At 36.0% G+C, this 26,641-nt stretch overlaps 3 protein-coding genes across 3 annotated transcripts; 1 reads left to right on the top strand and 2 right to left on the bottom strand.

Moving 5' to 3' along the window:
- Window positions 1–123: 123 nt before the first annotated feature.
- On the bottom strand, window positions 124–2,316 carry LOC145694388 (guanine nucleotide-binding protein subunit beta-like protein 1). The gene is given in 2 exon segments (XM_081770563.1): window positions 124–860; window positions 863–2,316. Coding segments are annotated over 2 exon segments (960 nt in total). The 5' UTR covers window positions 1,133–2,316; the 3' UTR covers window positions 124–170.
- Window positions 2,317–2,513: 197 nt separating this feature from the next.
- Window positions 2,514–3,473, bottom strand: LOC145694302 (guanine nucleotide-binding protein subunit beta-like protein 1). The gene has a single exon (XM_081770391.1). It carries the CDS (start codon window positions 3,471–3,473, stop codon window positions 2,514–2,516), a length of 960 nt encoding a protein of 319 aa, XP_081626517.1.
- Window positions 3,474–10,790: 7,317 nt separating this feature from the next.
- On the top strand, window positions 10,791–21,580 carry LOC145694389 (fatty acid-binding protein-like). The gene is made up of 4 exons (XM_081770564.1): window positions 10,791–10,961; window positions 14,827–14,999; window positions 18,693–18,794; window positions 20,300–21,580. Exons 1-4 carry the CDS (start codon window positions 10,892–10,894, stop codon window positions 20,357–20,359), a joined length of 405 nt encoding a protein of 134 aa, XP_081626690.1. The 5' UTR covers window positions 10,791–10,891; the 3' UTR covers window positions 20,360–21,580.
- Window positions 21,581–26,641: the final 5,061 nt, after the last annotated feature.

Genomic DNA, 26,641 nt, shown 5'->3' on the forward strand with positions numbered 1-26,641 from the left:
AAGAAATAGCAAGCTTATAAAGGTAGAAATAATAGCGTTGGTAGTCGACGTGGTGACAATGTATCACTCAGTTAGATGTCTGCCACTTGCCTCTTCCTTTATAGGCTACAATGTCCAGAGATGGGTTTAACATAATCTTTAACAGAAACAACTTCATTAATAATCATATGCTACTTATTATATATATCCCATAAAGAAATTATTTTGTCCTTACAACCAGCTGCCAAAACACAAGTACAGTTCCACGCACTCACTGCTGCTGAAGAAAAAGCTAAATCCTGAATTGTCTCCTTATGGAAATCTAACACGGCCAAAGGTTTTAGCTTTTTCCACGAGAAAACTCGGATTCTGCCGTCCCAGCCACCGCTGACAAATATTCTTGAATCAGGCCTAATTTTCACACACGACACACCAGGATTCGTTATAGAAATGTCGTTCACAAGGGAAAGGGTTTTATCTTTATTAACAGTAAATATGGATAATTCACTAGAAGATTTTCCGCAGACTCCCTGGCTTAAGAAACTGTCAAAATCAATACACATTGGATTATCACTCACTTTAACTTTGCTTAGGATTTGCAATGTCTTCAGGTCCCACAAATAAATATGTCCGCTCTCGTAAGCGCATAATGCATACTGATTACCTTCGAGAAGAACAAATTTAAAGGCCATCAACATTCCAAGTTTGTCGTCTGTCGAAGGTTTAAGAGAAAATAGCACGTTTCCTGAGCTTACGTCTGCAACATCTACACAAGAGTCTGTTTCCGATGGAATCCCAATGAAATTACCAGCCACATCACATTTACAATACCCACAGTACCTACTGAGAATCTTGAGTTGTTCAACGAAAGTATTTTCCTTTCTAACTTCCATACTTTCACGCTATCATTTCGACCCTGCGACACAATAAAATCTTCAACCGTGTGTACTGAGAGGCATGCGCTATGATGAGCATCAATAACAAGATCGGTCCTGCATTTGTTGAGGTCCCACACATACAGCTTCCCTTCCTGTGTTCCAGAGAGAAGTTTCTCCTGGGCCCCTGATATCTGGAACAAGAGAGAAGTAACTGGTCCCTGGCTGCCTTTCAATGTGAACAGAGGATCAGGTGGAGGGGGTGGCTTACGACTCATTTGGAAGTTCTCCTTCCTCGTTTTCTACTCAGATCAACTTCCTGCTGAGGAAACAAGTAACAAAGTTAATACAATAGGAGAAAAGCGCCAACATTTTGGACATAATTACATCAAAGAAGAATCGTTTAATTTCTATTGATATCAATAAATAAAGAAATATTTATAATACCTCCAAGTTCTCTGAGGGCAGATATTGTGATTTATCATCAGGGTTTGCGCAAATAGGCCCAGCCCGAAAAAAAAAAAAAAAACCGCTGGGGCTATGTCATTGTGGGCTATGTCTCTTTATATGTATATATATATAAACCAGCTAGCATCACGTCTGCACTTGAGGATGGTTCCAGAGAGGATCGAAATATTGTAAGGATAATGATTTAAATACGAATGGAAGTTAAGACTAAAAGGTAAAATGTTGAGTAATGTACACCTTTGTTTTTTTATAATCCTACCAAAAGACAAAGGAATAGGACTTTCCATTTTTATTTAATTATTTGTTTATTTTTAATCCTCTCCATTGACGTTGGTCCCTGAATTACTTGGAAAACACTTCTACAACTTCAAAAAATGTTAATTACAGGTAATTTCATTCTACAAGGCCTTAAATGACTAACTTCCCTCTGCGCTGGCGATAAAAGATCTACAAAGCTTCACGGTAGATAATAATCGACTTAACTCATAAAATTATACGAAATAATTAAAATCTTTGTAGCCTCTCATCTAATCTAATAACTATCCCACATTTCAACAACAAAAACTTTTTTTACTTCTTACTTTCCCTTCGACAGCTCAACCACGATGACTTAACTGCTGACAAGTTGAAAACTAATGTACTGCAATAATATCATAACAAGCTGTTAAATAGTCACATGCGGAAAACAGCAGCTAGAAAAATGATTAATTCCAGATTAATTATTAAGCTAGAAAACTCTGATTCTAGAAAATTGTAATAGCTATGGATACCGATATATAATGCTGTGTCCACAATCTGAAATAATACACTACAGAAATTAGAAAACTAATGAACAAAGAAGGGACAAAATCTTGAAATAAAACAGCAACGGCTGCAAACCTCTCAGATAATAAATACACTGACGAATAGTAGTATGTTCGCCTTCAAATAGGTGCGATTCTGGGTCCGATACGCAATGGAAGCTAAAGATTTTCCAACGATGACTTAGTCTTGAAACGATAAGTGGAGAACTACTTGAATAAAGAAATAGCAAGCTTATAAAGGTAGAAATAATAGCGTTGGTAGTCGACGTGGTGACAATGTATCACTCAGTTAGATGTCTGCCACTTGCCTCTTCCTTTATAGGCTACAATGTCCAGAGATGGGTTTAACATAATCTTTAACAGAAACAACTTCATTAATAATCATATGCTACTTATTATATATATCCCATAAAGAAATTATTTTGTCCTTACAACCAGCTGCCAAAACACAAGTACAGTTCCACGCACTCACTGCTGCTGAAGAAAAAGCTAAATCCTGAATTGTCTCCTTATGGAAATCTAACACGGCCAAAGGTTTTAGCTTTTTCCACGAGAAAACTCGGATTCTGCCGTCCCAGCCACCGCTGACAAATATTCTTGAATCAGGCCTAATTTTCACACACGACACACCAGGATTCGTTATAGAAATGTCGTTCACAAGGGAAAGGGTTTTATCTTTATTAACAGTAAATATGGATAATTCACTAGAAGATTTTCCGCAGACTCCCTGGCTTAAGAAACTGTCAAAATCAATACACATTGGATTATCACTCACTTTAACTTTGCTTAGGATTTGCAATGTCTTCAGGTCCCACAAATAAATATGTCCGCTCTCGTAAGCGCATAATGCATACTGATTACCTTCGAGAAGAACAAATTTAAAGGCCATCAACATTCCAAGATTGTCGTCTGTCGAAGGTTTAAGAGAAAATAGCACGTTTCCTGAGCTTACGTCTGCAACATCTACACAAGAGTCTGTTTCCGATGGAATCCCAATGAAATTACCAGCCACATCACATTTACAATACCCACAGTACCTACTGAGAATCTTGAGTTGTTCAACGAAAGTATTTTCCTTTCTAACCCATACTTTCACGCTATCATTTCGACCCTGCGACACAATAAAATCTTCAACCGTGTGTACTGAGAGGCATGCGCTATGATGAGCATCAATAACAAGATCGGTCCTGCATTTGTTGAGGTCCCACACATACAGCTTCCCTTCCTGTGTTCCAGAGAGAAGTTTCTCCTGGGCCCCTGATATCTGGAACAAGAGAGAAGTAACTGGTCCCTGGCTGCCTTTCAATGTGAACAGAGGATCAGGTGGAGGGGGTGGCTTACGACTCATTTGGAAGTTCTCCTTCCTCGTTTTCTACTCAGATCAACTTCCTGCTGAGGAAACAAGTAACAAAGTTAATACAATAGGAGAAAAGCGCCAACATTTTGGACATAATTACATCAAAGAAGAATCGTTTAATTTCTATTGATATCAATAAATAAAGAAATATTTATAATACCTCCAAGTTCTCTGAGGGCAGATATTGTGATTTATCATCAGGGTTTGCGCAAATAGGCCCAGCCCGAAAAAAAACCGCTGGGTTTTTCGAGTTGGACCCACCTGAAAAAACCCACTTGGGTTTGTGATCTTTTTGCTAGTATATTATTGGTACAACAAAGATGAATACATTGAAAGTTATTTTTATCAGATTTTGGACTTTCCTTGAGTGAATTAGATGCTTTTACGTTAAGGTATACAACAACATTCAACATAAGACCTTTATAAAGTTCAAATAAATAAATAAATAAATAAATAAATAAGTATATTAAAAACTCCCCTTAGCTAGAGATAATTATAGAACAAATCAATGTATGGATTATGCTTATACCCTATTTGATGTAAAATATGTAATTTTTAGAAAATAATACTTTAGAAAATATTTTCAGTGAATAGTGTGCTTCCCGACTTGGCGACGTTATCCGTTATACGTTGATGGGTTTAAGGCCATATAGGTGCCGGTACTACCAGTAAATATGTAAATACATTAGTAAAACTATTAGTATTATTTCTTACTTTTGATGGTAACACAAGTACTCTTCAGTAAAATTTGGTTTTCTGACAACAAGAATTTAGTTCAGTCATTTGTTGCTACTCTTCAAATAACCATTCTGTAGGATCAACACCAGCAACACCGTACAAATTTTTGTCAAATTTAAGAAGCTTAATGCTCGGAGTTCCGAAGACTATGTAACGCTTACTATTTCAAGTGCTGGATTCAAACTTCCGTACTAGTGGAAGTTTTGTGTACAGTAAAGCAATCTGCATTTATAGGAAAAAAACCCGTCGTGAAAGAAGTGCTCGGGAAATTCCCGCAATTGAAAGCACAAAGTATCGAAAGTGAACTTCAATAATAAAACCATTTATCTTACGTTGAAAAATATTTATTTCATGTAAGATATTTTAATTATGTCTTTGTTTTAAATTAATATAGCTTATTGGCATTCATATTGGCTGTGGACTTTGTGGTGGACAAACACCGTGTGCGTGGGTTTTCTCGGGATTCTCCTGTTTCCTCCCACTTTCTTCATTCCACCGTTTCATTCATTTCTCATCATCACCGTTTCCTTTAGCCTAACCGGCAGAATCGTGGGGCGTAAAACTTAAAGATTTCATTTCATTTCTTCATATTTGGCGAACGTCACTGAGGTTCTTGGGATGACTCAATCTACATTTGTTCGTTCGTCTGCCTGTATCACACACACATTACAGGATACAACTTTCTTTCTTTTAAGTTTAAATTTTCAGGGTACAAGCAGGAGAAACTCCAAATTTCCTGTATATATTTTGGCGGCATACCAACGTAAAATTACAAAATGGCGGCCATTTTTTTTTTTTTTTTAATAGCGAGTATCCACGCTACAAAGAGCAATTTTTGGTATTTCAAGTTGAAATATTCAGAGTAGAAACACAAGAGATTCTAAATTAATTGTATGTATTTTGGCGACATAAAATTTCAAAATAGCGGCCACTTTTAAAAATAGCGGGTATATACTACAGGGTATAATTTTCGGACTTTTAAGTTAAAATTTTGAGGGTAGAAGTACGAGACATTCTAAATTTGCTGTATAGATTTTCTCAGCGATCCAGTATAAGATTTCAAAATAGCGGCCATTTTTCACAACAGCAGTGAATAGAAAATTGCTGCAAGTTGTGACAATGACAATCTTGAAATGATCGTATTTTAACAGTTTTACTCCAAAGACATTGAAATATTTCGAAAAAACCTAATTAAACCCGAAATACCCGAAAAAAACGGCCGAGGTGGGTTGGGGTTTTTAAAAAATACCCGTTTTTTTTCAAACACTGATTATTATGTACGTATCTATATATATTTATAAACGTTAGTTAGTAGAGAAAATGGAACTTGTAAATCTACCTATAGAGGAGTTATTTTTGTTAATTTAGTAATGCCGCCATTATCCGCGGAATTAGGTGACAAGGGCACTCCGGATAACCTGAAAAAAAGACTTAAAATGAGGTGCAAACACGAAATAATAATAATAATAACAGTATTTCAGTACAAAAACTATGTTTTATTATTTGTATTGCTCGGGTCGTCACAGTCAGTTTTCAGAGATTGTGAAAGCCATGAGAAAAACAAGAGCCTGCCATTTATCCACAAGTTCCGAGAAGGCCTATAGGATTATGATGCACAATAAATCTGTCAGTAATTTTCGCACTGTAGGGCCTATTGTATTTTCCCGGTTGTTGGCTTAGATTATTATTATTATTATCGAAGTTTGTAATTAACCCTCCAGTGGTCGCCCGCAGACTCTCACTCCGCAGAGAATAATGAATGTAATTTACTACAACGAAAATCACTCTTCCCAATTCCTGTTTTTCATACGACAATCGGCTTCTGCTTATCAGAGTACAGATGCACTTCGAAACGTGCACTATTGTTGAAAATATTAATTTTTACAATGCAATTTATTATGTTTCAGAACGTACAGAACTTATTTGCATGTGGAGTGTCAGTCCGCGGCGACTACTTCTGAAAAATAAGCAAGCGCGATTGAAGAAGGTTAAAAAAAAAAAAAAAATTCGCGGCACTCACGTAAGTTTGGCAGAAGATATACATTTCTAAGGATTTTCGATGAATTCAAAATGTAAGGACAAACAAAAGTATGTAAAATTCATAATCTGTTGCGGCCAAAATATGAAGTCTGATTAGGTCTTGAAATATTGCAGAAAATTATACATATTTGCCCTCAGAGAACATGGAGGTAAGCGTTATATAAATAAAAATAAGTGTTTCTTATGTTCTCCAAGTAATTATAAAATAAACAATATTATCTGCAAAATGTTACAATAGTTATTCGTTATAGAGAATAGGGAAGAAGACACAAAGCAAGATGTAACATGTTAATTTTCGATCTACCTTTTTAGCAACTGGTCTGCAGTTGGTTGTAGGATGTTTAATGGAAATTACTGGCAAAGATAAACTAAATCTATGCATAAACTGGTAAGAAATCTATCAATCAGATAATGACATTGTTAATCCACTATTTTATCTTCAAATTTTGGAAGAAACATTTGTTGAAATCTCATAAGAACTTAAGGAAAACCATGTGAGTCTAACGATTATTATATCGCCACTTCCTAGAAACATTTTGACTGTACATATATAAAGCGGGGATTTGAAAAAGGACTCACATAACGAATTTGACATTATACAGGAGAGGATTTCTCATTTAGTTTTCGTGTCACCTTTCACTAATTTTGTACCCTTACTTGGTTTGTGCAGAAACACACTTATCCTTATTTTGTCGTATACATTGATATGTTTTATGTGGAGACGAGCTTATATTCAAACAGTTGTTTATGCAATAAAACTCACTTTGAAGTAAATGCTACATAAATCTTTATCGCCCACTTCGGTGCTCTAGTGGCTAATGCGTGTACCTTTGGCCCATATGGTTCCAGATTGAATTGTCGGTGGGAGAGCACAAAAAATTTAATTTTACAATCTTTCTCTTTCTTTAATTATCCATCCTTTTAGCCTACAGAGCATAATTGTGCTCTCTCTGCTATAGTAGCCTCACTCTAAAGACAGCCTCTTGTCCACAAAGGAAAGCCGTCCCAGTGTGCCGTTTCTTTTCATACTGCCCTGTTTCGTTTCCCTCTCCCTTGAAAACTGAATGACGGGTAATAAACACACATGAGATAATACGTCAGAAATGGAACGAGCAGACGACATTAAGAAACTCAAATAGGTTGATGCCTTAACATGGTTTTGCGGTAAATTAAAACTTGATATAAAATAAAGAGGCTGGTAGTGGAAAGGTGCTGAGGAAAGAATAAAGGATTGGTGAAAATTCCATTGGGACGTACCTTGTCCCTTTGTCTTCTCATAAGTAGTTTAAGTGTATACCCACATCGCTGACGCGCCTGCTCCCAAAGGACGCACCCAGTTACTCTTCGGCGGCTCTCTATGCTGAGATCCTGTCCTGACTGTTAGATAGGATTCGTAGTTTTCAGTGGGTACCTAGCACAAGTTGGTTTCTATTTTTAGTTCGTGTTCTATACTCAGCCCCAAAGTGATTCTGCAACCATTAATGCAACTCCTCGGTATGGTTCTAGAACATTGGTCGAGGAGCGCGGTGGCTCAGTGGTAGAACGTTCACCTCCTGTGCTTGAGGTCCTTGGTTCGATCTCAGTTCGCGGCGTGTGGGCTTTGTGGTGGACAAACACCGTGCTCGTTAGTTTTATCGAGGTTCTCCCGTTTCCTCCCACTTTCTTCATTTCACTATTTCATTCATTTCTCATAATCATCGTCTCCTTTAGCCTAATCATGGTGCGTAAAACTCACAAATTTCATTTAGAACACTGGTCCGCATCCCAATTGAGTCGTAATAAAGAAAGCAATCAACCTAGCTGCAAACTAGCCTTCACTCGCTATCGCTCGCTCCGCATTATGTGAATTCAGTATTGAGTATTGATAAATAGAGGAACCAACCTGGCTACTAACCCACCTTCAACTATACGAGCGTACCAGTATTTTCGAATCTTTTCCAGCTCATCCCTTACGATACAACGCTCTCTCCTTTTTTTAATATACCGGTAAATTATCTGTGGCCTTATCTGGGATTCCGTTAAAATCTGGGTAAAAAGGCTGTAATCTGCAAGATAGCACTTACACATGTAAAAAATATTAGTCTTTCTTCTATACGATGCGGTTATTTATCCATCACAGTTATTAACTATTCAGAATAACGTCTTCCGCACAAAAGTTTATATTTACATCAAGGTTCGTATATACACTACATTAAGTAAACATAAAAAAAAAAAAAAAAAATCTAAGAACACTCTACTATCGATTACTCGATTTGGCTATCGAAGTTCCTCAGGGTTGTCCATAGCTGAAGTTTCTTATCTTCTGCAGGGCTGTCAACCGTACCATAATTATGGTACACATCCCATAATTTCAAGTCCTGTACCATGTACCATAGTACTTTCATTATGGTACGCAAAAGTACCATAATCCACGAGATGCGGCTGTCTTTTTGCTTCACTTCAATATTGGAAAATTGGACGAATATGGAATTTTTGTATTTTTTTTCCACAGAATATAAAGTTATAAATATGACACTGGTTTCACTTCCTTTGTATTCTCTGTCTCTACCTTCTGAAGTACGGTACCATAAACATATACTATCCCTGAATATTTTTATTGCCCTGTTTACCAAAAGGACAACTTTGTTCCACTTTAGAACGAAGTGACTGGAGTGGTTTTCTTTTCGGAAAACAGTTATTGGCAGATGAGGATTCCGTCTGTTCTTTAATACTTGCCTCTGCGCCGCATCAGAAACTAAGAAAGAAAGAAAAATGCAATTGCAAGGCGACCACTGTATTGTATTGGATTTTTTAAAAAATAACTTTTCTCATGTATTATAGACCTCAGTAGTAATAGGGAGGAGTTTTTACGAAACTTCTTTAGAATGTAATTTTTGTAGTGCAGATTTATCGATCTAAATATATATTTATTTATACATACAAGTTCTGAGCATTATTGGCATCTAAGGCCTTAAGCCCATCGTATATTAGAGATAACGAATCTGGGTGATCACACTATTCGGGTATGGGAAAGGAAGGAAGCTACCTGAGACCTATATGTTAGGTGCATCCCGTCATTCGTGAGTTTGAATTAGGAGAAACCAGGAAAAGCCTCACTCAGAACAATTGTTACGCATCTTTTCGACCGTGTGTCCCCACCAGGAATCGAACGCGGACTGCTCGCACCAAAGGCGACGACTTTAGCAATTATGGTACACGGCGATACATAATGCATAGAGCCATTCCATTTCGTGCGTGTTAATGTTACCCAATCTTTTCTTTTTAAAGTATAGTACGTGCTTGTTTCATTGGAGTTTCATTCCTTACAGCACAGAGAAATGTAATGTTGAATCTGAGCAAGGTTTGGAGCTATCCTGTCTCTAAAAGGTGTAGTGAAAGAGCTGTCTCGTCTAGAAAAAAAGAATGCTGTTTTTACTGGAAGAGTTCTGTTCATCTCGTACTTCATCACGAAATTTCTGGGCAATACTAGGTGCATAAATTTAATCGGGCCCGAACCACACAAAAACCATCGGAAATCAGACCGAGGTTCCAAGCATCTAAGGTAGTAACAGAGATCCTCTGCATATAGCCTATCACCAAACGAGCGTAGGTAAGTGATAAGCATGGGCTTTGCAATTGGGAGATCCTGGGTTCAAATCGCGAGACCGACCATTCTGACTGAGGTTTCCCATGGTTTCCTCACTCTCACCATGTGAATGCTGGAATGGCACCTTTAAATAGGGCTAAATAGGTCGTGGTTGACTTTCTTCCAAATTTTCCTTCCCTAGTTATTAGTAGTATTTGAGTGTAAAATATCCCTTCAGTTGCTGCCTCTGAAACCTTGGTTATATATAAATATTAAATGGAAGAACAATCCTAAATGAGATAGGTTAGTTCGCCCAAAACGACTATGTTACTCTGTGCATGTAAAAAGAATTTGACGAGCTGAAATGAATTACAAATAAAGTTATACAACTTTTAAATTTTATGCGAAGTTAACGTTTCTGTGAAGCCACGAAAATTCTGTGTGCATTTTAGCGTTTTCCTGTTAGGTTTTTCATAATGTAGCATGATAAAACTGATAGTCTTGTATGTAATGAATATAGTGCTTCTTCCGTACAAGACGGTGTAGCACTATATATGAAACATTAGCTACTAATTTTCTTCCTTGCATTTGAACCTTGAATAAAGAGATCTGTGAACTCGCTTGTCACTATATCTCGAGTTCTGTCAGTGAGTATTATAGATATTCTAATTTTACTGCACAATGTGGTCTAGTGCATCATAAACTTGAGACTATTTTGGTTAGATGTTATTGTACCAATACGTAAGAGAAACGACGTTCATGGTATTGTCACATATATTATATTATTATTATTATTATTATATTAATAATAATAAAACTCGAAATAAGTAGCTTTCCAATTGACAAATAAACAAATAGGGGGGGGGGAAGCAATAATAATTACTGTATATCACGCTTGATTTTTGGAGCGTACCATAATACTCTAGAAAATACCATAATATTGACCATCATGCACAATAATTACTAGGTACTTAGTTGGCAGCCCTGATCTTCTGTAACAGCTGAGTTAAGTGATTCCAGAAAAGTTTTACTACATCTGAAAATCATAGAGCTTATTTAAACACAAATGGCACAAATTACAGGAAAATACCAACATTACAAGAATGAAAATTTGGACGAGTATTTTAGAATCGTAGGTACGACAATGACATTTGTTAATATCATACATTGACAAAGCGTCCCATTTTCGCTTCTCGTGTAGGTTAACAATAAACAGTCAATTCAATGACAAAAAAGCACCTTTTGTGCCTTAAAGGATTCCCTATGACATACCCATCACTATTTTCCGTTCGAGTGTAGTTTTAGCGCACCACTAGAAATAGTTGTTGAAAAATTGTAATTCTTTCACTAATTTACTTATTGTCCTAAAAGATTTGCGCTGGACGACATGAAAATATTTCACTGGGCATAGATAAAATTCAAGGGTGCCACCAGAGATAATTGTTTAAAAATTACAATTCATTTTCGATTTGCGTATAAATACAATTTCCGAATGTACAGCATAAGAACTAAAGTGCAAAAGCACAAACCAACTTGTGCTAGATTGCCACTAAAAACCACGAATGCTATCTGACTGAGTAAGATAGGGCGGACATGGGCTCGCGTGGTAGTGCGGGGATGCGTCCGAAGGGAGGAGGCGCGTAAGCGAGGACAGTAAAAAGAAATAGGTTTTGGCAAAGATACAAGTTTCAATAGCACTTGTCCTGGCTTTACACTAGTAACGTTCCAGATGTAAACATAAAATATAGCTTTGGTACATTTTGCAGAAATACACCGCCAGCGAAAGATAATATCTAATAGAGTCATCCTTCATATGCACTCACTTATTTTATCCACCGTAAAGCATTTGTAATCATTTTACACTAGTAACCCTACACTTGTAAACCTGAAATACAGCTGTATTTGTATAAAATTTTGTCGCCTGCAGAAATGTATCCTTTATGAGTATATCTTTTCATACAAAGTATTCAATTTCACCTGCAAATCTTTCGAAATGTGTTCCGCCAAAACTACACCACACCTTATTTTCTTCGCACATGTTCGAATAATTACGTACAGATTGACAAAATGCGTGAAAATTGATATGGCATGAGTGATTGCATTCTGTTACATTGTAGTCTGTATTATGCATGTCGGTGAAGAAATATTGTATATATCCATACATAAATTCATTAAAATATACTTATTAATCAGTAAATCGACTTTTTATATCTTCAAGCAATCAGTTTGGGGTGTGGACTCACATTCCTCTGTGTAGTTTCACTTCAGAAAGGCTTCATTATACGTACATGATAAGAACTCTTGTACAAAGGACACTAGCGAACTTATGCTAGATGTCTACTAAAAATCACGAATACAATCTAATCGAATCAAGACAAGATCAAAACACGGGGGCAGCGCAGTATATCTGTATGGTGCAGGTACGTCGGCGACGGTGGGCATACACATAAACGAAAATAGCTAAAAACACTACATATTCGATTATGTATTTATACGTTAGTAATGAGGTTACATGCAATATTCCGATATGTTTTTATTGCTTGCATGTTTGTGTCCCAAATATGATAACACAATACTAACGTAAATTTCTTAATTATGTGGATCCCTTAACCCTCAGACACTTCTCCAGTTGCGCGTCATGAGTTCAGATACTTCACTTTGTATACTGCGATTAATGGCTACCTTGTGGGTAAATTCGTACTTCACAGGTTATAGTTTCATTAATATATTTCTACGTGATACGCATCTCACAAGTTAAGAAAACAAGATATTTCGATAACTTACACATTGTCTGTTAAAGTATTATTACAAATTTGTTCTGTAAATTTTACCAATATCTGGATCTGTAAAGTAAATCTCCCTGATTCATCCTCTCCATGCTCCTTAATTCATCAGGGAATTTACTAGTAGGGCCTGAGAAAAATTTTCTTATGGTAGAATTTGCATTCATGGGGAAAAGCAACTTTCGACTTCTCGTTAAGCGTACAATTACGCTTACGGGCGTAGTATGACGTAAAAATGATAAGATAAAACTAACGAACGTGTGCTAGGTGGCAAAGCTAAAAGCGAGTACGCTATCTAAAAGAACCAAGGCAGAAGCACAGAAGCGAGGCTCCCACTTGGGAATCCACAGAGAGCAGGTGCCCGCGACAGAGGGTATGAGCATGAACGAGGGTACTGGAAAATATTTTATATCGGATAAAAACAAAACACATTTGCATAGGTAAGGGTACTTGTGGCCCCGCGTAGCGTAGTAATTAAACGCTCACCTTCGGTGCGAGTGATCCCGGTTTTGATTCCCGGTGAGGGCACTTTTTGAGGCCAGCCAACCTAAATGGGCTTTCCTGGCTTTTCGTCGTTCACTCCAGGCAAATACTGAGGTGGTTCCTAACATATAGGTCCCAGACTACTTCCTTCCTTCCTTTTCCTTGGATATTGTGATCACCGAGGGACATCATTCCTCATACGTGAGGGCTAACACAACGCTATCTGGATACATGTGTCCAGATGGCGTTGGCTAACACGGCCATAGATGCCGAAAGCCCAGAAATCAAAATTCTGAGGTTAGGGCATTTGTCACGGTTTAACACTAGTAACATCATACTTGTGTACATAAAATACACGTACTCTACTTTGTGAAACCGTTAGTGGAAATTAATGTTACAATTTATCTTCCATATGCACTCATTCATTTTAACACTTGGAATAATTTGACACCCATAAAATAACGGTTTCCTACATTGTGCAGAAATGCTCCATACTCTTTCTTAATCTCCTAGACCATACTCTTTCTTATGCGCTTATTCTTTTTAACCGTGAAATTACCATTGTAAACCTGTACTTGCTTCTTTGGGGAACATTAAGAATATCAGGACGTAGTAATGCAAACTTGACAGGAAAAATATTGGCCCCTATATTGTTAATCTCCATGGAGTCGTTAATATCTAAGTAATTTACTTAAATATGAGAAATACGCGCAGCTGAAGAAATAAGGAGATGTAAGCTTATGCGAAGATGTATGCATTCATGACATGTTTTCCCCTCATAAGGAAATCGACTTCTAAGACTTTATAAATTGTTTGTAATAGGAGTTGTTGCATTCCTGGGGACAGATTTACTTTAGGAGGGCTTAGCCGCTATGGATATGAATACAGCATGCATCATATACCATAGAAATGAGAGTGGGAAAACAAACGTGGATGTATTCCGAAAAAGTAAGCCAGAAATTTTAAAGTTAGTTTAATGTAGGCCAGTTCTTGCACACATCTGCGGAACAAAACCCGAAATACCAATATTAATCAATTTGTGCGTTCATAGGGAGCGAGCGCGTAAACAAGAACAGTGAAAGAACATTGTTATCGGGTGCCTTACCTCCAATACATATTCCAAATATAAATTTCCAATTCATACTTGTTAAATCACAAATCTGTTTAGAAAATAAATAACTTTCTTCAACAAGCTGTACTGTCACAACCGTACGCAGGACAGTTTCGTATTTTGACATTAAATAAAGGTCGTTTAAGGATGTGGAATAACACGTGTTTAAAACAATTTATAAACGTATTATTTTATTTAATGCGTCTTATTTAATGTACTATTAACAATATTATTTCGGTGTTCCTTGATACCTTCCTCAATAGATCCGAGCAGCTTACCTGTAACTCATCTTCCTTCTTGCCGTTTTTATCAGTTTTTGACCTCATCTATGTTTGCCGTGCACACCAAATAGTGCAAGATAAAATTGTAAGAAGAGAGATGGGTTGCATATAAGTTGCTTAGATGTGCTGAGGAAGGTGTCAGGGAACACCAAAACCGTACATTAAATATTAGAGGCAATAAGTAAATGAGTACGTTTACAATTTAATAATGGTCTTAAACAGCCAAAGAAGATTGACATTTGTTTGATATAGTTCCCATAATGAATAAGACTAAAGAGCTTTTTAAAGAGAGGTGGGGTTGTCAGGAATTTTTAAAACAAGACTTTATACGTTCCTGTTCTAGGTGTACCTTTTATTGCACGTAAAATGATGCAGGTTTCGAGTCCTCTTTTGGAAATCTCCAATGATGGTGACGATTGGATAATAAAGTCAAGTACTCTCTTCCGCACGGTCGAACTAAAGTTCAAATTAGGTGAAGAATATACAGAGAGCATGCCAAGCGGCGATCAGTTCAAGGTAAGATGGTTCCTTTTCTTGAGAAATGAATTATACTCATATTTCTAGACTATCAGAAATGAAAAAGGGAGTTTTACCTGATGTTTGTTATTATTATGAATCAAATAAGAGAACTTAAGAGTCTGACATAAGGAACGAACTCCACTGCATTTGATTACATATCATATTGTCTTGGAATCCCGTGAACTACTTTTTAAATAACATTATTATTTGATTTTAATAACTCTATATTAACACTATTTTGCTTATTACAAACTAAATACAACTATTATTTAAAAAGTAGTTCACAGGATTCCAGGACAACATGATACGTAATCAAATGCAGTTGAGTTCGTTTCTCTAGTCGTTGCCTTAACTTAGATTTAGGGGAATTGTTATTCTGGTAATACTGTAATTTCTATGAATGGCAACACTGAAAATTCTTCAGATTCATTTTTTCTGTTGTAGAATAACGTTATCTATGATTGTGGTAAGTTCCATTTCAGTATCTTCTTCCACTTAAGAGAAACGACGAAAAGGAAAGTGGTAAATTTTATATTATTTTTAGTATGTCAGGCTCTTAAGGTTGTAGCCTAATCCTATCGAGTTAAGAATATCATTTTATATACACTGTTTTCTTTCATTCATTCTCAGCCAGTGTAAGAGTCTCTGTTGATAGTTAGCTCCATTTTGCACAAAACAATGTTGCCAAAGTCTGAGAGTACAATTTTGCCTTTAGAAGTGTAAAAGTTGTTTTTCTTTCTTTCTTTTTTTCCCCCTTTTTTCATTCATCTTAAATGTCCCCTCATCAAAAACAATTACTAGTATGAGACTCAGCGTCGTCACGATGTTATTCCAAAAGATTGGTATTCTGCATTGATGTACACTCATGTCCAAAATTATTGTTGCATGTCTATAAATATGTTGTTGTAGGAATATAATTTGATAACGAATTCGCTCGGTATTTCTTATAATGTTAGTATGTGTATAATCGGCAAAGACGTGTACGTGGCAAATTTCATGCCAAAAGAGCAGTAAATAAAAACAATAAAACTTTCTTGTCCATTTAGCAACATTTTGTTTTACTCATTCTAATTTTCGTATTTATAATTCTTTTCCTATGAAATTTACCACAAATATACATTTTCAGATTATACACATAATATCAGTATTAAAAGTACCCTGCAAAATCTTTATCGAATTATATTCTTACTAGAAGACAGTTATAGATATGCGACAATAATTTTGGACATGAGTGTACGTATTTAATGACATCTTTTTATAGTAAGGTTATGTAAATGCTACTAAAATTAACAATAAAACATTTTTTTAAATACGCAAATGAATTTTAAGGTTCACAAAAATTTCAACACAGTCTATAGGTATCGATGAATACTTTTGCAAATATTGTAACTTCTGGGTTCTAGATTTTAATGTACCAGTTCAAATAAGACGTATTTACAAAAATTCTTCCCCTTCTTATAAGTAAACCCTATTAAAATAAAAGTAACTTGCATAATTTGAAATTTCCTACAATATATTACTTTTACAAAATCAGTTTCTCTTTTACTCCTCAGTGAATTTAAAATCATAAATTTTCCTTCAATTCGGACATTGACCCCGGTTCCAAATGACGTTTTTTTTTTTTTTTTTTTTTTTTTTTACATTTATTTATTTATTTACATTTCATATTCAAGTGGACTTTGTGTTTCAAGAAACAGTATCAGTGACTTGACTAATAGACAACATGGCAATAGTGAGTGATTGATTTGCTGCACGAATGGGGGAACAAAGAAAGAATTTGGAAGCACAAAGTGACGCCTTTATATATAACTCTTATATGTAGATAGTACGTTACGCTTGATAATAATCTATAATTGGGACAAAGGATTATTATTATTATTATTATTATATTGGGGACAGAAGGTTGTAAAACTCGCAACGAAAACGTTCTCTTTTTTAAGTATAATCAGCAATGGGCTCTGGATGGCTGCTAACCTTCTGTCTAATCTGTCGATCACTGCCCGAGTCTTGCTAGTAGCCCTTCCGTTTCAATTTTCAACACATTACACGTTTTATTGAAGTTCCACAGGTAAGAATATGTTTGGGCTTTGTATGCAAAGGTGTACGAACAACTTGCCATGAAAATACGAAAGAACATCCTGTATTAGTTACAGTAAACAAGATAATTTTATATATACAAAAACACACAATGAAGAGGTAAATTCTTTTGTCCTTGAAAGGTAGGCGTGCAGAAAGTCTTTGGATAGAATTCAAACATTATATTTTTTAAAGCAAAAAGTACTAATACAGTCACTGAAATACCTTCGTCACATAATATGACTTGCAAACTCGGTGTTATAATGCCAGAATTATAACACACTTCTGTAGTATGTATTTTTAAGTTGTATCTCGTTGTTCACAAACTTTATTTGTCTGAGGAATTCACCAACTACTAAACTGAACTAAAAGTGTTAAGCCATGTCACTGACAAACAGAATTACAAAAGTCATTTAAGAGGAAGAATTCCACCAAAAAGTTCAGATTTCCATATGAATAGTAATAGAAACTTGTTCCTGGATTTTTACGTAATTAGTGACTCGATCAATATTTCAGCGACGTGTTCTAGGATCTTTTCATTTCAAACTATTGAAGAAAATGTTGAAGCATTAATTTCATAAGTTGTCTAATAGTATAAAAGAAATATGTTGATTGAGCGTATAATCTAATGTAAATTTTGTTGGAAATGGTATCTGGCAACAGTGAACTAAATGGAGTTGCACGTTGGACGCAGCCGGTTATGATTAAAGATTCCCTGTTTCACCACAAATGAAAATATAATTTATCTACGAAACGAAAGGAAGAGAAACTTATAAAAATATAGAAATCTCGCATTGACCTGTAAGTAGAAAAGGCTTCAAATTATTAACCACGCAAAGATCCAGGTAACAAGGTTATTATTGTCCACGTAGTACAGTTTGTGTAAAATTAAATCAAATACAGATTTCCGTATGCTTGCACAATAACTCTGCACGTTGTTAAACAATCATTCTTGAAAACACCCGATCCAGTGGTGATTCCAAAATATTTTCTGGAGAGGGGGGGGGGGGGAGATTTTTAATAAATGCGGAACAAAAGTAACACTGCGAAAATACTCATATCCCATGTTGAGGATTATTTGTCCCGGGAGAGAGAATGTTTTAACTCGTAGAGCATAAATGAATTTTATTAGTTGGAATTTGTTAAAGTGGTAATAGTATACATGAGAACCCCCTGATCTGCGTTTCTTCTATGTTCTATTACCACTTCTACATGAAATACCATAAATTTTCTACGTAGTATAATAGTAAGAAGTATCCATGTGCACAAGACATGCGATATACGTTAAATCCCCCCCCCCCCTACATACACACATAGTCATAGATAAAGTACAAGGGCACTACACATGCAGATATAAAGTACAGGTACGTTCTTTCTTATTTTCGTATCAGTCGATAAGTAAATAAAAGTCGCTTTGTTACCCCCTTGGTAAGTTCGTAGATACTCAGTGAATAATCCCTAAAAGTATGAGCGTCCTGCTCTTTCGGGAACTGACGCGGCTTTACATATACTATATTCGTTAAAGTTTCCTCTTGTAATTAATAGTATATTCTTGGCATTTCTGTGCGTTATTATTACTTATTATACAGAAGTTTTCAAAATTCTTATTCGTAGAATGTTACAACACTCGACGGAGATAAACTAGTGACTGAATCAGAGACTCCAATTGGGAAAATTCACAGAGTATACCAATTCTCTGATGAGGAGGTTGTGTTGGTAAGTAATTATTAATTTTAGATGCTTTGCAAAGACTTCCATCAAGCAGAGAGTATTTCAATTGCGTATACAAGACGTCAAATGAATAAAGATGAAAGTAAGATAAATGCATCAGTAGTCAGACATATAGCATTTAAAAGCATATTAAATTTTACATTATTATTATTAACGTTCAACGAAAAAAAAAAATGTCGAAATATAAGACATACGCGAGGGATGACCAAAAAGTAAGGTTACAAAGGCTGCAGCGAAACATGTATGTATTATTTCATACAACCAATACATCCAACAGATAATATATACATTAGGTTATTTTTCGACATAGTCTCCATATCGGTTGAGGCACATATCGCATCGTGGGATGAGTTTGAAGATTCTCTCCTGGTAAGAATTCTGTCCTTACGTGTTCGGCCACGTTGTTGCGAAGTGTTTCACCTCCTCGTTTGAAGCGAATGTGACGAACACTTCTGAACGACATTCCCAATTCTGCCAGTAGATGTCATAATATGATCCTCCTGTTGTCCTGAATTAGCTCCTCCATGTGAGCTGTGTTCAAATCTGTTGATGCCGTACTGGATTGCCTACTGCGCTCCTTGTCGGTGACGTTTTCTGTACCAGCTGCAAGCTTTCGACAACATTCTGCGACATGCTAACGAGACATTACAGTCTCTCCATAAACCTCTACCAGCTGCCGGTGAATTTCAGCCTCGGTTACATGTTTCGCCCACATAAATCGAATAACTAAGCGGACTTCTTCGTGAGACCAGTTTCCTAAACAGTTCGTCATTTGTGTTTACCTACAACTAGCGCCGTAGGTGGCGAGTGTCTGAAACTGCATAATTGCCAACCCCATGTATTAAAATTACCGCACACCCCCTCATTCCTCTATAACATACGAAACTTCAGAAATATCGGCTTTGTAACTTTAGTTTGTGATCCTCCCTCGTACGATCGATAAATTGCATCAAGCTGAACAAAATTATTGGATGAATGGGTCATTCCACGTCAAGGAGACAGGAATCCCTGCTCGATCATTTCCAAAGTTAATAAAATTTATGGGAAGATTCTGTAGTGTCTGTGATGGTTATGTGCCAAGTGTCAGTTGGTCTTTCAAGGAGAGGCCGCTCATCTTCGCTCCGTATACGAACATGCAAAGATTCTAAGTTTGTCCAGCGTTTTTGAAAGTTGTAGTAAGCATAGAGAGCTGGTGTTTTTGCACACTTGGAAAACTTTCATCCTGATTCAGAATTTATTAGTAATTAGCCGTTGAACCAAACCTCAGTATAGATAGAACTCTTGAAAATCGTGAAAAAGGTCTTTGAGCAATTTAGAGACACATACTGAACACACCATAACTACGTTGTGAATATTCCAATTGAATGAAAACTTGGATTCAATCAAAACAATAAATGAAAACATTATTGAGGTGAATTTTTAATTTTATTAGTTCTATTCATTTTTATACCGTATGTATGGAAGTAGCTTTGTAATTTTATCTTTTGTAGACACTGAAAGCGGACGAAAAGAACGTTGAGGCCAAACGCTATTTTAAAAGAATCCAGTGAGGGCTCTACCACTTCTTTGGATTCCACATGATTTAACTCAGAAGGTGAAGGCAGTATCTGCATTACAATCGTTTCATTCCAAATATAAATGTGATATGTTAATAATTAACTTGTGACGAGTAATGTCTTGTGAATTATGTGAGCATAATATATTAAACTATTTCTGACTTTTGATTTCTTTAACTAAAAGAAAAGTCAAAACATATTTATATTAATATGATGTTGCATTACTAGAAATGTAAAGTACATCGGTTGTAGTAATAATGCAATCAATGTTGAAAAGACTTTGATAAGCAAGTTAGGATAAAAATCGAAACACATTGATTAAAATTCGGTTTCATCAAGCGGGAAACAAATGAAAACTTAATTTAATGTCCGTGCAATATATAAGATAAGACAATTTGTATAAGTAAAGACTCTAGTCAGATATATGCAAATTAAAATCATCGCTTGATGGGAATAATCGAAGTTAAAGGTGTTCAGTGTACGTCCAAATTTACTAGATATTAATCCATGTTTGCAAATATTTCACACACTTTCTGTTGGCAAGTATAGTGATAAACATCTGCACTATTTCAAAAACTACTCAGTTTTGTATCGGTTGCCAAGAACTTTTTTTTAAAACTTTTACATAGGGGGAAAAAAAGAGAAAAACCTGGACAAGGAACGGGATCCAACACTGTTAAATATGTCGCCTATCAATTATTATTATTATTATTATTATTATTATTACTAAAGAACATGGATTTTACTACAACAAAATTTTGCGCATCACAAACAAAAAAATCCCAGAAAATTAAATAATTTTCAATTATGAATTGGCAGCTATGATTTTCTAAAAAAATTAACACAGGGAAAAATATGGCAGGAGTGAATAGATTGGATGATTTCGTTCTTAATAAATTAAAAAAGAAAAACAAGCCAATGAACAACGACACTACAAAGGGGTTTTCTAAATTAAAGTGTTTTTAAAATATAAAAAGCAGTGAGTTATTTAGGTGCACATAAAGAAGAAAAAATATGTGAGTGAATATAATACCATTGAAAAACTGGAAGTATATTTTATAAGTTCACTTACGTCAATTATTTTCAAGTTACTTTTTTTTTTTTTTTTTTTTTTTTTTTAGTGCGTTTGACAGAAGATACATACATCTAAGAGATATCAATAATAAAATGTGCAAGAAATAGGAGCATGTAGAAAAAGTGACAATCTTTATGGGGGGGAAAGAAAACCAAATATTTCATTTTATATATTTTTTTTAAATGCAGATATTTATGCACTATAGCTGTCTTCAGAAAACATGGAATTGACTGTGAAAAGTTTAAATAAGTGTTCTGTACTCTTTACAAATCTCATCTTCCAAATTAACGTTAAAAATAGCTTACGTACTTTTTTTTTTTTTTTTTTTTTACTTCTTACGTTTTCGCCTTTGGCAAAGTAATCTTGTTTAGTGTATATAGAAGGAAAATAGTGAAGGTCTGTTTATATAGCTTTGGTCTTCTGTTTTTCATGGTTCCTTTGTCTGTGATACTTTTAACCAAGGATCTTATAAAATAGAGGATCTGCCCTTACAACAAAATCTTGAAGCCATACGTGACAGTTTTGCCACCCCTACTCTGCCCACTCCGCCCAATAGGATCGCAACGTTTTGAGCCAACAATCATGGCGGAAACGAAAATAGCCAATCAGACGTGCCGATGCTCTGTTGCTTTTTGGCTTCACCGATTTAATAGGATGAAGATACATATGGGCAGATCCTCTATTTATAACATCCTTGCTTTTAACATTGTTGTGGCAAAACTTTTATGTATATTCTCTTTTGTTGTTATGGATCACGTCTCCAAAATAGGTTGCGTGTATTCTTTCCATAGACATTTTGAATATTGTTAGTTGGTTTTCAGTTAAAATGGTGCTGATGTCGTAGCTTAAAATCTATACTATGTTGCTTGTGCTGGTTTCGTGCCTTGTAGCTAGCTGTATATTGATTCAGATAGTTGATTCAAGTCTGGGACTTGAGATAAGAAACACCTACAAGGCAGTTGCAAACCATAAAACAGGGAAACTTTTTTTTTTCTTTCTTTTAAACCTAGTAATATACTAGCATTTCTTCCTTTGAATATATATATCGATGGAAAAATCAGGATATCTCTTCCTTATCATTAGCTGAAATTTCAATAGAATCTTCCTAAAATAATTATTCTTTAGCCTTTCAGAAGAATTTGAAGTGATCGGTAGACACAAAAAGATTAGTCCGTAATGATAATTAAATTAGAAGTTATTATTTAACCTCTCTGCTCCAAAGGAAAATCAATTTCCGATTATAGCCAGTGAACTGTCTCACCTTTGTCGGTCGATAATTTGAAAGTACAACTCGATTTTCTCGTCTTTTCGCGGATTTTACTATATTATCTCAAGACACAAACACAGCCGTAATAAAATTTATATATAGCACAGCCGATGAAAGAGTGTTACAACTCAGAAAATAAAAATTGTGAGTTATCATCGTTTAAAAGATAATAGAGAGAAAGAGAAAGCGAGCTGTACCTGGTGGTATTTTCGCATAAATGTAACTAAACAAATTAATCCCTAGATGGCAGAAATACAAGTATTCCAGAGGGCGGCGATTTTGATAGAATAACAAACTTTAAAAAGTTATGTCTCCACAAATCTGTAATTTTGACTTGTAACAGTCTTCCACCGGATGTACGATATATCAGTGCTTTTTCTGGCTGTATGCAGTACCAGGACCTTTCTACCGAAATTGAAAAAATGCGAAATCTGAGAGAAGCTGTTGAAAAGCTTCTGGTTTAAAAACACGATACTGAGTTGCCTTCATAGACCTTAGATTGCAAGTATTGTCTAAAAAAAAAACCGTGGGGTGGTATTTGATGGTGCTGAAACCAGAAAGTTAACAAGCAAATTCCACTTGAATGGAATAGAATCAGGTTTGTGGTTTCCGTGAGTATTTTTTAAAAAAAAACTAAGTCCCGGATATGCTACTCCTAAATCACGTTTTGAACTCAAATGCTACATCTTCCGGCGAATGTGTTTCTTTGAGATGAATCGTACAGTAACGTTATATAAGCCATCTCTGCTTGTACGGACAACCTCTATATTGTTCATCAGGACAGTAGGTGTCGCCTCTTACAGTTTAATCATAGGAATATGTGGTCTCATGGCGGCGGTCGTCTTTCTGCAGTTAATATCAAAAGAGAGAAGCTACCCAGAGACGACTTGGACATATCGGAGGGTACGTTAAAGTGTGGAAGTTGACTTAGTAACAATGGACCGGCACCACCTTCTTCAGGAAAAAAAAAAAAAACTGTAAATATTTATACTCTAAATATATATACTACCTGTTTCATCCAGGAGTGCCGTTGTTTATTTGGAGGCGCTGATGTAGTCAACATTGAGTCATGCGCTTCCTGTCTCTCTATTGGCGAGTGTTGCTAATGCACAATATCGAAAACAAACAGAACAAAGCGTCACGTTCCAACACAAGGTACGGAACATGTTATGAAACGTGCTACCTTTTGAAACTTTATAACATACTCCTAAAAACATGAAATATATATATATGTAAGAATTTGTCTTGATGGTCTTTAGGAATCCTGCTGTAAGCACTTAGGCATCCAAATGCATCAATTTGTTAATCCTGTTGTAAGAACAGCATAAAAACAAAATGTAGAATTGTAAAGGATTTATCCTCACTAGTGACGTAGCTAAGGGGGTTCTACAGGTGGCTAAGCCCCACATAGATCCAAGTCTAATCCCACGTAGAAAAATCAAAAGTTAAGAAAAATAAATCATGGAAATAATTACAAAAAATTATTGAAGTTCATCTATACTAAAAACAGAGATGTAAAACCTTACATTGCATATTTCAGTCTTTATTTATTGCTGTTTTGTGGTTATTGTTAGTATGCTGAACCCGGGATTAGGGTGCGAAATTGTTCCAACCTAGGTGACGGGGAAGTGGGGGGAATGTTTCTTCTCAAGTGGAAATAAAGTAGAAATAACATTTTATGGAGTTTTTAATGGGCGAGATTCCTCCAACCCTCTCATGAGTTCGTACCTTACCCGGGACCCACGACCCCCATCTATATCCCAGTAGGCCCCTGTCCTCCCGATATTCCGAGTCGCTCCTTTAATAGGTGGTGTTTCATACACTACACCACGGCAGGACCCTAGCCCCCCTCTAGGCTTTAGTGATAGCTACGCATCTGATCATCACAAAGCAAGAGAGACAGAGAGAAAGTGTTCAAAGAAGTGAACAGGTGAACTAGCTGAAATAGTAAAATAATTTGCATACAGAAGCATTGCATACTTCCTAATGTGAAATGTATGTTCCAACGACCAAATCTGTTGCTAATTTTCTGCAGATTAGCAAAAGAAAAACAATCTCTTGCAACAACAATAAGAACAAAAGCTTCGTAAAGGAATTAAAAATGGTTGACTATATGTTTTCCCAGAGATGCTGGGAAGAATCGGGAGAACTTGTAACGTTATTTGGATTATGGGGGATATGCATGTACTTGTACCGATGTTGCAATAGATTAAGTAAACTAAAGAGCCCTATAACTGATATTTCATGTTGACAAATGTGTGCAATTAAACGACCGTTACAACATAATGCATAAAGAAACGTTCGTGTTTACCGGACTTTCTTTCTTCTTCTTCTTCTTTTTTTTTAATTTATTCGGAATTGCCTTCTTTGGAGGCAGAACGACCTATATTGCGTGACTGAGTTGTTACCAACGTCCTAAACGAGCTAGTAAGCTTCAAAGGACCCGACTTACCCTACAGTCCACCGGGAACCTAACCCAGGATCCCTTGAGTACAAAGCATCGAGCGTTACCACTCACCCACGGGGGACACTTCGGCCTAGATATAGGCCTAAGTATTGTGGTTATGCTTAAGGTTTATCCTAATTGGGGTACATTGCGAGAGGTTTTGTGTCTTAAACATAACGAACTCCCTCCTATACTCTTGATAGAAGAGATATACATATTAATTAAACTAGGAAATTCTAGGCGTGAATAAAAGATACAAGCCTCAAATGTGTGATTGATTTTAATGTTTCAGATTAGTTATGTAGTGTTCGTGAATCGGTTTATGTGTAGAGACATTCTTGGCAGTTAACAGAGTTCTTAAGCACATACCTGAGTTTCTTATTGAAGATATCGTCCCACGACTGTCACTCGAGGTCCACTCTCAGCACAAGTCCTTAATTTGGTTGGTATTGACAAAATAGTAACTCTTCAAAGCTTTATCTGATGAAGACTATGATGTCGGGAGTCTGAAGACAAAATGTGTTCTTAATATCCCAGTTACATCGAAACTGTCAGCGATATATGAATGTCGGGTCACACTCTTCCTATCCCGGAAATATCGTGAGATTATATACTATTTCTTTTGCTGAGGCTGTTACCCTTAGTGACGTAGAACCACGCCATGACCCAGAAAATCGGGTTCATGTACAAGTCAGAATTTGGTTCAGACGAAGAAATCTGTCAACGCAAGATTTCCATAATGAGGAAGTTCATTATGTAAGTCAAAATGTCTTCAGCACATAAAACGAATTCGCAGACAAATTACATAATAATTCTTCGCATTTTATTATAGATTTTTGATCTGAATTTATGTAAAGGAATCTTTTCCTTGTTTTGTTCATCTTTAAGAATTAAATTTGAAACCAAAGTACAACACAAATAGAAGTTTATAACTGGCCGGTTACAGTATGTTTCCGAACATCTGAATGGACCATTGTACCACATCTAATACGCAGCAATATGTCAGACAGAGGTCATTTTTCTACTATTGCGTAGTATATTTAAAAATAGGAACTCGAAGGATACATAGTCTTAAAACTGGGGAGGAAAAACAGCGATAAATCAAAGCTGAACACGAGTCACTTACGTTAACCCGGTCTGACCCGCACGTAAGTGACGCAGCGACAGAATCCGAATGACTCTATCTAGGAAATACAATGAACTGTAAAGTTTGGCGTCGCATTTTCTGGGTTAGTGTCGCTGACTACGGATTGAGGGGTCCCGGGTTCGATTCCCGGCGAATCCGAAGCCTACACCGGTTCGAAACGACCCGATCGAGCCATTCCAATATCCCCTCCCCCACCATCTCTCTGCCTGTGCCTGATGTCTGAAGTCCAGAAAGAAATGAAAACCTAAAACAAAGCGTCAGGTTTGATATTATGACAGTATAATAATGAATGCATATATGCCTAAAACAATAGTGCAGTCGAGGCTTGTATGTACAAGATG

The sequence above is a fragment of the Thermobia domestica genome, chromosome 9 (genome assembly GCF_964235325.1).
Source record: "Thermobia domestica chromosome 9, izTheDome1.hap1.1, whole genome shotgun sequence".
Lineage (NCBI taxonomy): Eukaryota > Metazoa > Arthropoda > Insecta > Zygentoma > Lepismatidae > Thermobia > Thermobia domestica.